Here is a 15,613-nt window from a genome sequence, read left to right as displayed (position 1 = left end):
AGAAGTATATACGCAAATTATGATCAAAATCATGGAAATTCATAAAAATTTTCGTGGGATTTGTATTGTAGTATCTTATAATTACTAATGAAGTATATTTAAAGTGATAAAGAAGTATAACACACGTGTAAAAGTGGTATATGAGAGGTGAAAGTACATACACCCAGGAGTACATACTAGTTTTCCTATATATATATATATATATATATATATATATATATATATATAGGACACCTATTCTATACTCCTAGGAGTATGTACTCCCACATGCAATATACCACCTAAACAAACACTTTATACTCTTTTATCATTTTTAGTATACTCTAATACTAATTCTAAGATACTCCAATATGAGTTGTATGAAAAAAATTCAATGTTAGCATTTCATTTTTGCTATATACTCTTTTTTATACATAAAAGAAGTATATACGCAAATTATGATAAAAATCATGGAATTTCATAAAAATTTTCGTGGGATTTGTATTGTAGTATCTTATAATTACTAATGAAGTATATTTAAAGTGATAAAGAAGTATAACACACGTGTAAAAGTGGTATATGAGAGGTGGGAGTACATACACCCAGGAGTACATACTAGTTTTCCTATATATATATATATATATATATATATATATATATTCCACCAGTTCTAATATAATCGCTTTCCCTTAAAAAAAAGCCCATCTGGATCCGATTCTCAGGACCCACCAGGCCACCACCCGGCCTAAACTGGTGAGTGATCAAACCACCATATTCCCACGATCGCGTCACATGCGCTCCACTACCCGCGCCCAACTCTTGGCCCACCGTCGTCGGCGCGGTCACCACCCTTCCTCCGGCACACGGCGCTTGCTCGCTATAGCTTCTACGCTCTAGCTCGTACCTAATCAACCGGCGCGCCCGCGGTCCCGTCAGTCCAGTCCATCACATCAGCCAACCAAACCAAACGAGCTAGGTGAGCCGAAGCCCGAACCATGCCATGCCCTCGACCGGTCCACCCCGGCTGCCCGGCCCGAGGAGCAGATTCGCAGGCATGGCACGGATGGCCTACCGAGCCAGACCCCTCCCTCTCGCCCTCGGCACGCACGGATACGGTACCCGCCTGCGTCGCGTCCCAGTATCCCACCATCTCGGCATCACCATGGCACCATGGCCTCGCCGGCTAGCTAGTGGCAGACTGCCATCACGCCCGGTGGCTTGCGCCGTAGTCTATCCACCGCGGCGCGGCCGATGGCCCACACCGCGCACAGCGCCCCGTGCCCGAGGCGATGAACCGATGAGCACCCACGGACCCACCCCACTGGCGCCGCCAGAACCTAACTTCTCGCGGAACCTGCAGCTGCACTGCCGCGCGGCACCACCGCACCGACGAGCGGGACCGGGGCAGGTATCGTGGCGCTGGTCCACGAGGCAGTTATCGCGAGCGGGACTGGTACGGCACGGTAGGTAAAGGGTTATACCAGAGCCAGAGACTAGCGGAGGGGTAGGGAAGCGCGGGTCGCGCTCATGGATAGCCGCCTGGCCCCGCCGTGCTCGTGCCACGGACGTCACGGACGTGTACGGCACCGCTGTAACAGGACACAATCTCGGCGGCTGGTGCTGGCCTGTCCTGTCCGCGGGGTAGCAGTACCCGCCGGTCGCCACTGTGCCGCGGTCAAAGAATGGTGACGCGTGTGTGCGGGCGCCAATTTACGAACTCCACGGTTCGCACCACCTCGTCTGTCTCCCCAGTCCCCACGTACCGCTGCCGCACCCACGAGACGCGCGACTTGACCACTGACGCGTCGGCCCGGCGGTAAAAGTGAGACCGTGAAAATTAACCCGACCTGCTCCGCCGACCCGGCGACGGTGCCCATAAACTCGAGAGAGACCAGCACGAGCTCGACCACGAGAGGAGCTGAGACACACGCACCGTCTGTTCCATCCTTATACCGCTAGCTAGCTAGGAACTTGTTGCTCGCTCCCACGGCGCCGCGCATGCAGGAGCCCGGACGCCGGCCCGCGCCGCCGTTTGCCGGCGTCGACCTCCGCCGCCCGAAGGGCTACCCGGCGCCGGCCGCAAAGGCGGAGGAGCTGGCGGCGAAGACGCCGCCGCCGGTTGGTGATCCCTGCCCGCGGTGCGAGTCGCGGGACACCAAGTTCTGCTACTACAACAACTACAACACCTCGCAGCCGCGCCACTTCTGCAAGTCCTGCCGCCGCTACTGGACCAAGGGCGGCTCCCTCCGCAACGTCCCCGTCGGTGGCGGCACCCGCAAGAGCTCATACTTGCCGTCCTCGTCCTCGCCCGCCGCACCCAAGAACCCCAAGCGGTCCAAGAACTCCAAGCGCCGCCGCGTCGCCCCTACCCCGGACCCCGCGCCCAGCACGGACGCCTCCACCGCCACCGCCGACGTCGCTAACACTGCACCGACGCCTGCGCCGTCGACGGAAGCCGCAGAAACGGTCGCCTCGGAGGATTGCGCCGCGAATCCGGCGGCGGACGGCGGTTTCACGGACTCGTCGGTGGCGCTCGGGCTCGGGCTCACGGATGTTGGCGGCGGCGGGAAGGAGCTGCCGGACCCGAGCCAGTTCGAGTGGCCGTCAGTCTGCGACCTGGGGTCCTACTGGGCCACCGGTGTGTTCGCCGACGCCGATCCGGCGCTGTTCCTCAACCTGCCTTGAGCCCGGCTGTGAGTGAGTACGCCATGGTTAAGTTTATCAACCATCACGAGAAGACGAACAGAGCAAAGCTTCAAGCTCCGAAGCTGGCTGCTGGAGTTTCCTGAGTATATTGATCTCGAGCATCTTACTAGTGGCTAGTGGTCTGCTGATTTTAGCTGCCGCCTTTTACTTGAATATAAAGGCTAACTTGGGTTGTGCTCTATACAAATCTGTGTTTGTTTTGAACTGATCATGGTGCCTGGGGCCCTGAAAATCACAAGAATAGTTGCAAGGAGAACGGCTGTTCTCCTTTTCTTTCCTAGCTGATCATGGCTCCATTTCCTAGCTGATCTTGCTAGTATGCGATGATGTGCATTCTTGTGGATCATTCTGTTGCTCGACGACTTCGACTAGGTAGTCCTGCTGAAAGTGTTGTAGCCATATACCGAGGCTAAGACCCTGTTTGTTTCAGCTTCGGATTCTGGTTTTCAGCTTTTATAATCCGAAGCTGAAACAAACAGGCAGCTTTTGGTTATAGCTTTTTAAAATCTGCTGGTTAGATTGTGAGAATCTGAGAAGCTAGTTTTCCTCAGCTTTTGATAGATTGTGAAAGTCTATTTTACTAAACTGTCCATTAAATTTTTTTAGAATCTACAGTCTAAAAGTTTTTCACAATCCAGCTTTTCACAATTCAGCTTTTAACAATTCAGCTTTTATAAGCTGCTTTTCAGAATCCCTAGCTGAAACAAACAGGTCCTAAGCATCTTATTGTCATGCCGGTTATTGGAAAAATTAGGCTCCGATGGGTTACAAGAAACGTTTTAGATTCCCTATGATTTAAGATGAAAATTTTCAGATTTTAATATGTATGATAGGGATTCTAAATGTTTTTCATTTTTAACACTACAAGAAAAATAATTTAAAATGGTGTTTCACTTGATTCACTTTGAGGTTATTTTGTTTCAAAAATCTAAATCCAGAATCCCTGCCGGAAAAATTTAGAGGCATGGCCTGCCAAACGAGCCCTTAAGACAAGCATTATCCGATTATCGTTCTGTGTTTGGTGAAAACCATCATCGACTGGGCTCTAGCTCGCTCGCTAGTAATCATCTCATATAATAATCACAGATACTATCGCTAAGTCCCAGAGCAACGACGGCAGGAAGTCGTGTCGTGCATCCGGCCGAGGTCACGCGTCAAACTGCGAATTATTAGATTCGGTGGTAGGCTCAAGGCTGCCTCACCGCTCACGTAGCGCGTGCACCCAATGATGCAGCAGGGCGATTAACACGCCGTGTAAGTCAAGGGTGTCTTGTTTGTCCAGATAAGATTTTGGTAGCGCTGTATATATAAGTAAATCGAGGAAAAGTAGTTTAAGTGGGATTATATTTATTAAAAATAAAAATATTTAGTTAGTTATATCTGTCTAAATAGTTTTTGGGTTGAGTTTATGTTGGTTTGATTGAATATGAGATTGTACGAGCGTATACGAGAGTTGTGATTGCGTGATATTCGCAAGAAGATGATTTTGTGACATTTACAATAGAATCTCTGCATGAGCGGATGCAGAGCCTGTTTCCGTTAGATCAAACCGCAGAGTAAAATTCGAATCAAGCCTCGCTTCAGAGCCAGGATGACACCATATATTTATATCCACCGAGTTAGATTGGAGTAGTAAATACGAGTAAATAAATATGTTTTCCTTTAAAATAAACATGTAAAAATAGACAACATATGAAACCGTATTTACCAAAATAGATAATATATTGACGTATTTACAAATTTAGCGTGTGTATTCGACACCTCATTCATTGAAAATGTGTTTTCAGCACGTCAAATGCCGAATATGGTACTATGCACCAAATATTATGTGTTTAATTTTTTTATTCAAATTGAATTAAAATGAGAATATCATATGAAATGATAAAAATGCATATAAATGGAGCAATACAAAAGAACTCACTTTTCACCAAATAACCTGGGGTTGAAAATATTTTTATAAATTAGCACATCACATTATAAGAATATTAGTGAATTTTTTTTAGATTTTTGGAAATTTATTTGAGGTATTAAAAATTAATATAATTTATAAAAGTAGGCTTATTTGAAGAATTTTAAATAAATATTGGCTCAAGATTTTTAGATTAAACCAATTAAAACGGGTTGCTAATGAGACCTAATTTGCTCATAAAAATATTTATAATTTTTAAATTATTTTTATACTATTTAATAAAATCAAGAGTTAAATAAAAAATTTAAACGTGCACGTACAAACTTCTTGTAGATTCTTTCTTTGATCGTCAGCCAGAGGCATAATATGGGAGATCGTATTCAGAAAAGTAAGATGTTAAATATGGTATTATATACCGTATTCAACATCTCACGTATCGTATATAGCTGTTTTCTGTAGCTCGTGTGTATAATATGGTGCACAATATCGTATTCGGTATCTGATATGCTGAAAGCATATTTTCGATAAATGAGGTGTCGATTACATATACTAAATTTATAAATTTACGTTAACATATTTTTCATTTTGATAAATAAAATCTCATATGTTATCTTTTTTTTGCATTTTTGCCTTTTCAAATTATACATATTTACAGTTTTGTTTGGTACGTTCGTACCGACGTACGGGGTGGCAGTACGTATGGGGTTCGAACCGGACCCCGGATCGGCGTGTTCGGTTGGACGTCGGCGTCGCGGGGTTTAAAAATTCCGGGCCGCGGCGGACGCCGACAACTCTTTGATTCCGACCGCGACGTCTGTCGATTCCGACGGCGACGGGGCGTGCGCCGTGTCAGGGACGGGTCAGGGTCAGTCGCCCGCCTGTGCCCGCGACGTGTGTCAGGACGATTCGCGCCGGGCTCGTCCGCTCGGGCCCGCGGTTCACGTTAGCGACAGCCAGTGCGAGTGGGGAGTGACTGCGAGTCTGCGGGCGATTTGCTGCCGCGTCTCTGGCGGCTGCCGTTGGACTTCAGAAGGTCACTGGTGTTGGTGCGTTTCCAACTTTTAGGCACTGTTTATTTGATTGTGAATTGTGTATCGTAGATTTTGTAGACAAATAATTAAATTTTGGAAATATATTCTATAAATATATATCTAGATTATAGTACAGTATACTTAAAGTGAGCTTCTATAATTCATAATACAGAATTCAGAATACAAATAAATAAACAGGGCCTCGCCGGCAACTGTAGAGTTCGTCAATCAGATGTGCCGTTGTGATCTGTGTACCGGCGTACATGCAGAGAATTAAGCATGCTAATATGCCATTTTCCCACTGCAGATGGCAGTTAACCGCTGCTGAGGCATTTAGATGTCTTCGGGCGTGTTTGGATTGAGTCCTGACAATCCAATGGCTCGCTAAAAGTTTGGCGTAGGAATCGGCTATCGCAATTTCGTCCGTGCCTGGGTGTGAAAAATGCACTAGCGCTGGAGTGTGGGCGATGCACGGACTCACCAACGTGTTGGCGCTGAACCAAGCAGAAATATTGCGTGCATGGACACACCAACTTTTAGCAGGATGCGTTAAGCGCTTAACCAAACAATCCCTTTACATCTCGATTGTCCGATATTACAAAATTATATATTGACTCAGACCAACAACGACGTTGTTAGATAAATTTGTTATTTTGAGAAGAAACCATGTGGCGACCTTGTTGACGATGTGGACGGGAGTGGCTTGCAGGCTTGCGAGTATGACCGCAATAGCTAAACATGGCACATAATAATCAACAATGTGCAAGCAAGGTCCTGGCTTCATCACCTAATTTTTTTCTTCTGTTTATTGCACCACTATTTTGGCCTTTCTTTTCCTCATTAAGCACTTGTATTGCCTGTTGGGGATGTGACTCATCGTAAGCGCATCAAACCGTCTCCATAATGGCGCCACGGCAACGAAATAGGTTTATCTAGAGCAAAGAGGTCATTGCCCTTGTTTCAACAATTCGAGGATACAAATTAGATGGCGTTAGGGTTTAGAATTGAAATAAAAAAGAGTTTAAAGTTCGCAGAATATTTATAGTCCATACCTGTGTTTCAGTGCAGAATTTCATAGGAATCCTACGGGAAACAAAAAAATTCTTTGAGAAATTTCAAACAATCTATAGGAATGGTTAATGTTGTTGATCTTTTGTAAACAAAAATCAAACAACCGTAGTACGAAATAATATCCATGGGCATGCTTAAGCAAGGGGACTTTGGATTAGACGGGTGGAGCTTGACCCGAAGTCCGAAGAAAACCATTGTTCTTTTGGGAGAGAAATATAATAACTAGAGTACTGGACACACGAAAGGTTAATGGGGGCAAAATTGTGTCGTGTCGGGCTAGACTCCCACACAGTTTCCATTAAAAAATATTTTTTTGAAAAATAAAATGAATATTTAGGATTGGTTATATTATAGGTCTGTTTGGCAGAGCTTTGGTTTTAAATATTTTTAAAGTAGGTCACTTTTCGTTTCAGAAAATTTTAAAGCTAGGAAAAATTAAAAACTTTTAATTAAATTATCTTTGTATTATTTTAAACTAAAAATAATAATTTAAACAGTTTATTTTATAATACAAACTTCAAATTCTATATAGATTTGAGAGCAGAGTCAAAGCACACTACCATCATTCAAAACACAATCGAACAAACAAATTTCGGCCCCACACGGTATTCTATGGAATGTTGGATGCTAACCCCACCGGAAAACGTTCGTCATTAATTCCTTATCCCTACAACAAAAAGAATTAAAAATCCAAAATCTAGCCAAAATATTGCCCTTATAGGGCGTACTACTTAACCATACCATGGGCCCACTACCCAGGTAGTGGTAGTGTTGTCACGGCATCCGGCCATTTCACGGGTCCACGACGGTGCGCGATAGAATTGGTCCACCACGCCCGTACTCGGTACGCCTGAGACCGTGCCCCCCCCCCCCTCGTCGCTGCCGCAGCCCCCGCCGGAGAAGATGGCCGAGAAGCCGGCGGGACCCACACCCAGGACGAGGACCCGGGGTGGCCTCGCCTCCTCAGCGCCCTCCTCCAGGTCTCCCTTCCGTCGATCTGCATTCTCACCGCCGGTTCGTTTGAATCTTTTTGAGCTTGCTTCAGCTGTTGTTCTGCGCTTCTTGATGCAGAAGGCTCTCTTCGATATCCTACACCGAGACTCCAAATCAGACCAAGAAGGTGCCTTTTCATTGTCCCCTTTTGAAATATCTGCGACTTTCCTTTGAGCTTTTTTAGCTTTTCGAAACGGTGGGCTCTTGTGTTCCAAGTTTGAATCTTTCTGTTTTTTGGGCTCCAAGTAGTCCTAGATTTTGCTACAGAAGCTTGTGTGAGTGGGCACTAGACATTGCATTGATGAACTGAATTGGGGAATCATTCTTAAATAGTGCCATTGCGGTGACCAAAACTGTTTGCTTGTTACTGTGGTACTAATGGTGGTGGTTGATTTCTACCGACAAATCCATGTGCAGGTTCCTGACCCAAAGGTTGCGAGGACAATAAGAGCCACACCTGCCAAGAAGCGGCCACAAGTGGATCAAGCACAGAAGCGGAGAGAAGAGCTTGCTGCTCTGCAGGAGCAGCTTAGTGGCCTGCAAAGAAAGTTGCTTGAGAAAGATGAAGCTTTGAGATCTGCGGAGAACTTGATTGGCCGAATCAGTGCGGCAAATGAAGCAATTGATGAATTGAGGGGCCAGCTTTCTGAGAAGGAATCGCTGATCGAATCTACTGGTTCCGAGTTGCATGGCGCAAAGGTGAATTAGGATTTGGTTAATATATTTGGCACTGCACTGCGTTTCATTCAATATACTTTTGTTATTAAACCAGATATGCAGCTCTTCCATTCAAGAAAACTCCACCCTAGTTACCACATTATTATATTTGGAATTTCGACTCCTGTGAATATTGTGAATGCTGAATGCTTAAGTACCTTCATGTACAGCTGCACTATTTCTACTTTAGGACATTGTAATTACGTCGTCGGGGGCAAAACATGTCAATTGTGATTTTTCTGGCATTTTGCATTTTGATAAAGTAAGGCTATGCGTCCCAAGTAATGGTAATATAAAGCAGTCATTCTGAATATAGTACCACTAGATGTACACCATCTTTCATAAGCCCATGATGATCCTGCGGTAGTTATTCCGTCCTTGTATTATTAATTCATGATTCATGTTGAACTGCACTGAAGAAAGATACTTATGGTATTATGATTTGAGGCTCTAACTATACTGTTTCCTGGCATTCAATGTTGTTGTTCCATGTGTAAGCCAATCCATATGCAAACAATAAGTGTTCCCACTTTCGAAATTCTACTCTTAGAAAAATCTGTTCCATTAGATCATTTCTATGCTTCAACATCCTGCAGTCCATAGTTATTAGGGCATCGAGAATCGTGGCTCGCCACGGCTCGGGCATATATGGCGTTCGCCGCCACTGAGACGGTCGCTCTCTGCCTGCTTCCCCGTCCAAACACCCATTCACCTCTGAGCTACCCGTCCGCCCTCCCTGCGTCGCCCGCCACCAAGCTGTTGCCTTCCCTCCCTGCAGATCCGGCAGTCGAGAGCGGCAGATCCGGCTGGTGGAAGGAAAAGGAAGTGGCGGCGGTGGCGGTGGCGGTGGCGGTGGCGGTGGCGGTGGGTGTCGTGTGTCAGAGGGAAGAGCCACGGTGGCGGCGGGTGTCGTGCATCGGAGAGGAGAGCACGCAATGGAGAAGGCTATGTGTGGGGCGGATGCGGAGGGAGCAAGGCGGTGTGGGGAAGCGGAGCGGCCGGGCGAGACGGGGCAGTCGGTTTAAGGGGGCGAGACTGAGGGAGACGATAGAGAAGGGTGGCGGTGTTGTTGGGGTAAATAAGAGGGGCTGTTAGGGTAAAGAAGGGGTATGTGTTAAGGGATTCCATGGGCCGAATTGGTGGGCTGGGTAGGCTGGCAGCCCATTTATAAGTGTATTCTTCTGTTCTTTCTTTTTTTTCCTTTCCTTTTTATATATACTTATAACATATTTAGTGTATTCTGTCAGCTAATGCTCTAAGTGTATGGCGTCGCCATGCCGCGCGCCATAAGCGATATAAAGGTGTGATGTGGTGGGTTGTCGCACCTCGCCACACCGCCGTAATAACTATGCTGCAGTCTTTCCTGAATTTTGGTTGCTAAGTGACAGGTTTGAAATAACTGATCCTGTTATTTGTGTTTGAAACGATCTGTCATATTGTGATAAGTTTGCTGCTTCTGACTTGTGAATTCATGCCTGCTTGTGTCACACTATAGATTGCTTTCATCATGTGGAACCACCTCCTGAAACCTCTATATATATGGCACATGATTAAAAGTACTCACAAAAATCACATCTTTAATAACAAAACTGCTAGTAACTTGTCGTGTAACTTTTATTTGTTGTAGATCATGCTAGCAGAGAAGCAGGCAGCACTGGAGAAATTAGAATGGGAGGCAAAGGTATCAAATACGAAGGTGGAAGAACTCCAAGTCAATGTAGCTTCTATGGATGTTGAAGTTTCTGCTTTCATGAAGTTGTTTAGGACAATAACAGAGAATGACCAAGCCCCTTATCCCAGGGATAGGACTGACGATTCATCTTTGGAATGCGAGCCAGTTCAATTTGATGTAAGTTAATTGTTTCCTCGTTCAAATTCCGTTTCAGTCTTCAGCATAATACCGTACCTTTTCTTGTGCTATTGTACTCCTGATTGGTGAAAGTGCACATTGATTGCGTTTTCTTTCTGAGTTGTTACATGCTGCTCTTATTGACATGCGGCAGGAGGAGGTTGGTGATATTGATGTTGAGAAGATGGAGCAGGAAATGTCGGCCTACATCTCGGCTCTTGCTGCCGCAAAAGAGAACCCTACTGATGAGTTCCTGAAAGCAGTAACCGAGGCAAGATTAAGACTTCAAGCTTTTGTACTCTAACCAGGTCGAAGTGCTATGTGACAGAAGGAGCAACTTCATATGCTCGTTGATAACTGCTCGCTCGAGGTCTTGCATCGCAGAGGATTCATGCCTGTGTTCTCTCATTTTGGATCTGATGGAGGCCTCTGAGCTTTCTGTTACTTGTAACGCTATGTACCGTGGTGTACGTGACGGAATCTCTTAATAGATGTCATCGTGTACCTTTTTAATAGTGAACTTACAAGATGGTTCAGCTTGTCTGAATGACCGAAAATTTCTTGTTTTCTGTCGTCTGTATTGCATATATTATTCGCCATCTGGCTTCGGTTTACCTTCAAAGGATAATAATATATCATTTAGAGGTGTTCAATAGATGATTTAATAAAACTTCGATCTTTTTTTCTATTTGATCTAAATTTGCAGTGGAAATAAACTAATAGATTTTTTATAAATGAAAAATCTAAATATGCTAGGCTCAATTAGTATACAATTATCTTAAATAAGTGTGATGGTTACAATCCTAAGGTGTGATAAAGATTATTTAAATCTAGCATGACAACTCTAATCTGAAAATTTGAAATTAATGTTTATTGGAATTTCCGGTACTGTTTATAGGAAGGTTCGATTTTACTGTTTTATCAGATGTTCCGATTCACAAAATTGGAAGTTTCGATCAATTCAAAACAATAGATTTTATAATCACGAAATTAACTCTATGCACATATCAATAAACATACGAACATGGATATCAAAGTAATGCATAAGAGTAAGTAAACATAGAGACAGATAATTTATCGAAGTTCGGATATCCACCAATATATTGCATCTCCGTTGAGGAAGCTCGGTCACACTTGAGCCGAGTCTTTTTCAACTATTTTCCTCACGAGATTGCACACATGCACTCCTCGTCTTCGCTATGGCCAACTCATCCTCCACTTTTGAGATGGTGAGTTACGCAACCACTTTCAGGCCTCCTCACAATATTCACTTGAGGAGATCGCTGGCAATCACACCACCGAGCCGTCTAGGCGACGGTGATCTCCAAGAGTAATAAACTTCGAACTCGTGCATGATCAACACCGAGTGCTCAAACACATATAACCTATGCGGCAATCCGTTGGCTACCAAAGCACCACACCCTCTCACATCTCTCTCTACTCACTAAGTAACCAAAACTTGATTTTCACCAAATCTTGTTACAGAGGAAAGGGGAGCACTTAAGGTGGAACACGAAGTTCAAAACACCTCACAAGAGCAGTACAAAGTCCCCCAAACAACCAACCCCACAAAATGAGACTAAGGGGTATAAATACTCCACTCTGAAAAACTAGCCATTGGACTCAGACTGCACATATCGAAACTTCCGATCCTCCTAACCGGAACTTCCAATCCTATGCCCTAACGATTCAAAAACTAGACAGTACAGCCTTTTTCATGCACACATCGGAACTTCTGATCAGTTTAAAACAACAGATTTGAACTACACGGACCAAACTATGTCTGGGAAAAATCACACATCGAAACTTTCGATTAAACCTTTATCTAAACCTGAGACCACCGACACTTCTGAACATCGGATAGTCTGACTCATATCAGAACTTCCGACCAAAATATCGGAACTTCTGATTCAAAACACAACTTCCTGAGAGCTTGAAATTTTAAGATACTGGATATTCCGACTGACATCGAAGAGAATAAACACGATTAAAAATATCAACACATAAAAATGATAAAAGGATACTCTTTGCCAATACATCTAATTGTTTCTCTTTGTTGGTGACTCGTGGTTTCATATCTTCTTCGGTGACTCTCCAAATATCTAAACTTTTAGCTTGCAAATAACAAGTCATTAGAATTTTTTATCGAGAAAAATTAGTGCCGTCGAAATATGAAGCACTATAGGTATCATCCCTAACCCTGGACGTCACAACTCTATGATGTTAAGCCTATCAACGGCTCACAGAAACTGTGAATACTGGATGATCAAGCGTTAACAAAAGTACTAACATCAGATCATCCGATGAATACAACAGACAGAACTAGACGTTGGAACCCCACTCAAATATATTCTGAACACTGGATGTTTCGGTCTAACCTTCACTTACATCATCGGACTATCCAGTGAGTTGACTTGAGCTTGATCGTACCACTTTTTCTCTGTGCAAAAAGCTTTGGCATTCACAATCTCCATCGCTGGATCTTCCAGTGTGTATAACACCGTCTTTTTAGGATTTTTCACACACTCTATTAAATACTCCGGTATAAGCCTCTGGTGCACATAGCATTGATCACCGGACCATCCAGTGCCTTGATCACTGCGCATATTCTCCGGTGTGTTTAACTCAAGCGTCGGACCTTCCGGTGTGTTGCTCTTCTTCTGCCCGAAAGCAAAACATTCTGGTGCTGCTCAGTGCCTAGCACTGGACCATATGGTGAGGCATTCCTCACCCTCTGTCAGAATTGCTCTGGCTTGTTCATCGGGGTATCGCCGGAGCTTCCGGTAAGTGCAATCTACATTTAACTCCACTGACAGAATACTCCAGCATGTACAAACATCTCTGCGCCGGACCATTCGGTGAGGTAAATCTTCCTGGAACTTTTCCAATTTAACCAAACTTTTTCCCGGCTTTAATGGCTTTTTCATGTATTACATCTATGAGACCTACTAACATATATTCTTAACAAACATGTTAGTCCCAACGGCTATATTATTATTAATCACCAAAATCATAATCATAGTCTAATATGGTCATTTTCGCTACAACTTGGAACGTCACAAATCGATCTTATGGTTGTAAACATGTAGGATGTAAATATGTGTTTAAAAAGAAGCTTAGATCTGATGGTACTATCGAAAAGTATGACCCTCGATTTGTGGTCAAGGATTTTACTCAAAAAGAAGGCAAATATTTTTTTCACGCTTATTTATATGTCGCTAGATTGACCTTGATAAGAGTATTACTTTCCTCGGCTGTCTCACATGATCTTCTCCTTCATTAGATGAACATTAAGATAGCTTTCCTTAATAGAGAGTTGTATGAGGAAATATATATATGGATCAGCCTGATGGGTTTGTATTAGAATGTCAAGAGAACAAGGTATGTAAGTTGCTGAAATCTTTGTGTGGTCTTAAACAAGCTTCTAAGCAATGGTATGAGAAGTTCGATAGAACTTTAACATACATCGGCTTTGCAGTTAATGAAATTGATAGATGTATGTATTATCGTCATAGTGGAGGTGAGAGAGTTATTCAGTACTTGTATGTTAATGTCATACTAATTTTTAGGACAAATTTTGATGTGCTTAATTAGGTTAATTTTTCTTCTTCAATTTTTGATATGAAAGATCTGGAAGAGACTGATGTGATTTTAAACATCAAGTTAATTAAAGATGAGAATAAGATTATACTTTCATAATTTCATTATATGGAACAGATCTTGAGCCACTTTGGTTAAAAAAAATACTTGACTGAAAAAGGTGCATTTGCAACACTGAAACTGCACAGAAGAACGTTGGGACCAAAGGAGTTTTTTTTATTTTTATATTTTTTCAAGTTTAAATTTAAATAAATAGATTACCGGCGAAAAGACTTACAAAAGTAGGCGCCCACCACCCTCTCAGAGGGCGGGTACGGGTGCTAACCGCCCCCTGAGAGGGCGGTAGGCCTAACCGCCCCCTCAGAGGGCGGCAAGAGGGGCTAATCGCCCTCTCAGGGGGCGGTTAGGGGCTTTTTTCATGTGAAATTAATTTTTTTTCCATTTTATCCTATAAAAATGTATTATTTTGTAATTGAAGAAAAAAAAGAAGGGGTGTAAGGAAATTAAGAAATTAAATTTGGAGTATGTTATGTAATAACGGGAGGAAAAATCAGTAATTAGTAGTTGCAGCATTTTACGTGGGTATGGGGTGCGAACGAGGACAAACATAGTATTGAACACATGGTGAAAACATTACAATACACTGTAACCGCGACGACACGATGAGGAAACAAAGGTGGCATGTACGGTTCGCACTAAGACCTTATTAGTGCGCCGATCCTAATCATAACATGCCTTAGGGAAGGAAAGTATGTCGGGTTACATTAGGTACTCTCTACTGCGTGCATCTAGGATACTTTCCCTTTCAGAGGGCATCGGGACCTACCGCCTTAGCACGGCGGGCTCTCTCCCGCTTCCGTTCCCTCTCAGCCTCTCGAGCCTGAGCCACGGTACGGTCGTGCGCCGCCTTCCTCATGCGCTCTTCTTCCTCCCGCTTGAGACGAAGTTCCTCTTGCTGTTGCTCGTACTCCCGACGTGCGTACGCTTCCCTTCTCCAGCTCATGTTCATGTCGACCCACAGCTTCTGTGAGTCATTTTGCTCATTGTCGAGCCACTGAATAAAATCACAAAGCGGTGGAGGAGACTGAACAAATGGAACAAGATGAGCGGTTAGTAAAAGAGGGTGCGTAATCGGAAGAGATGAGGCGGACATCTGTTACCGTACCGGTCGATAACCAGTTGTTGCATTGCGATGCTTGTCATACTCGTAGTTGGCACACATGGAGAAGCGTAGTCCATAGGTGTATGAGATGTCCTGCGACTCGCGGAGCTTACAAAGGTCACCACAGAAACACATTGGTGGTTCGAAACCTTCAGGTACGGTAGTCCCCCAATGTTTCTTTGGTGGGCTCGATGGAGCTGAGGAAGACATTGCACTTGAGAGATATGAGAAATGAGCGATGCTTCTCCGTAAGGAGGTTTGGCTACTTATAGTTGGGGGAGGCAGGAGCATTGGATTCGCTCTTAAAGAAAGGAATTAGGGCATGGGCGTAGCTGGCGGGAGGAGCATCGGATTTCATCTTGAAGAATGTGACAGTTTTGTCGTTGCCCATGGTCAGAGATTCCACGTTTATTGGTACCCGTGTTGTCATTTACTGATTTGAAAAAGCTGGGTAGTGTTGTCACATCTTGTTTAAAGCCTGCGGCAGGAGGCATGTGTTGTCAAGTCATGGTTAAAGTTTAGTGGTGTGGTCACTTGTTCATTGAACGTGTCTGAATATGAAATGCATTTACGAAATGCTAAGTCGACCATACAAA

At 44.0% G+C, this 15,613-nt stretch overlaps 2 protein-coding genes across 2 annotated transcripts; both read left to right on the top strand.

Annotated features, from left to right (window-relative positions):
* Nucleotides 1-1,727: 1,727 nt before the first annotated feature.
* On the top strand, nucleotides 1,728-3,004 carry LOC133901187 (dof zinc finger protein MNB1A-like). Its single transcript, XM_062342466.1, has one exon. The coding sequence runs from the start codon at nucleotides 1,978-1,980 to the stop codon at nucleotides 2,662-2,664; it is 687 nt and encodes a 228-aa protein (XP_062198450.1). The 5' UTR covers nucleotides 1,728-1,977; the 3' UTR covers nucleotides 2,665-3,004.
* Nucleotides 3,005-7,449: 4,445 nt separating this feature from the next.
* On the top strand, nucleotides 7,450-10,829 carry LOC133901203 (protein MICROTUBULE BINDING PROTEIN 2C-like). The gene is made up of 5 exons (XM_062342485.1): nucleotides 7,450-7,676; nucleotides 7,768-7,816; nucleotides 8,107-8,388; nucleotides 10,034-10,255; nucleotides 10,410-10,829. The coding sequence occupies exons 1-5, from the start codon at nucleotides 7,600-7,602 to the stop codon at nucleotides 10,557-10,559; spliced, it is 780 nt and encodes a 259-aa protein (XP_062198469.1). The 5' UTR covers nucleotides 7,450-7,599; the 3' UTR covers nucleotides 10,560-10,829.
* The last annotated feature ends 4,784 nt before the right edge of the window (nucleotides 10,830-15,613 follow it).

The sequence above is a fragment of the Phragmites australis genome, chromosome 20 (genome assembly GCF_958298935.1).
Source record: "Phragmites australis chromosome 20, lpPhrAust1.1, whole genome shotgun sequence".
Taxonomy (NCBI): Eukaryota; Viridiplantae; Streptophyta; class Magnoliopsida; order Poales; family Poaceae; genus Phragmites; species Phragmites australis.
This window is presented reverse-complemented; position numbering and strand designations above follow the sequence as displayed.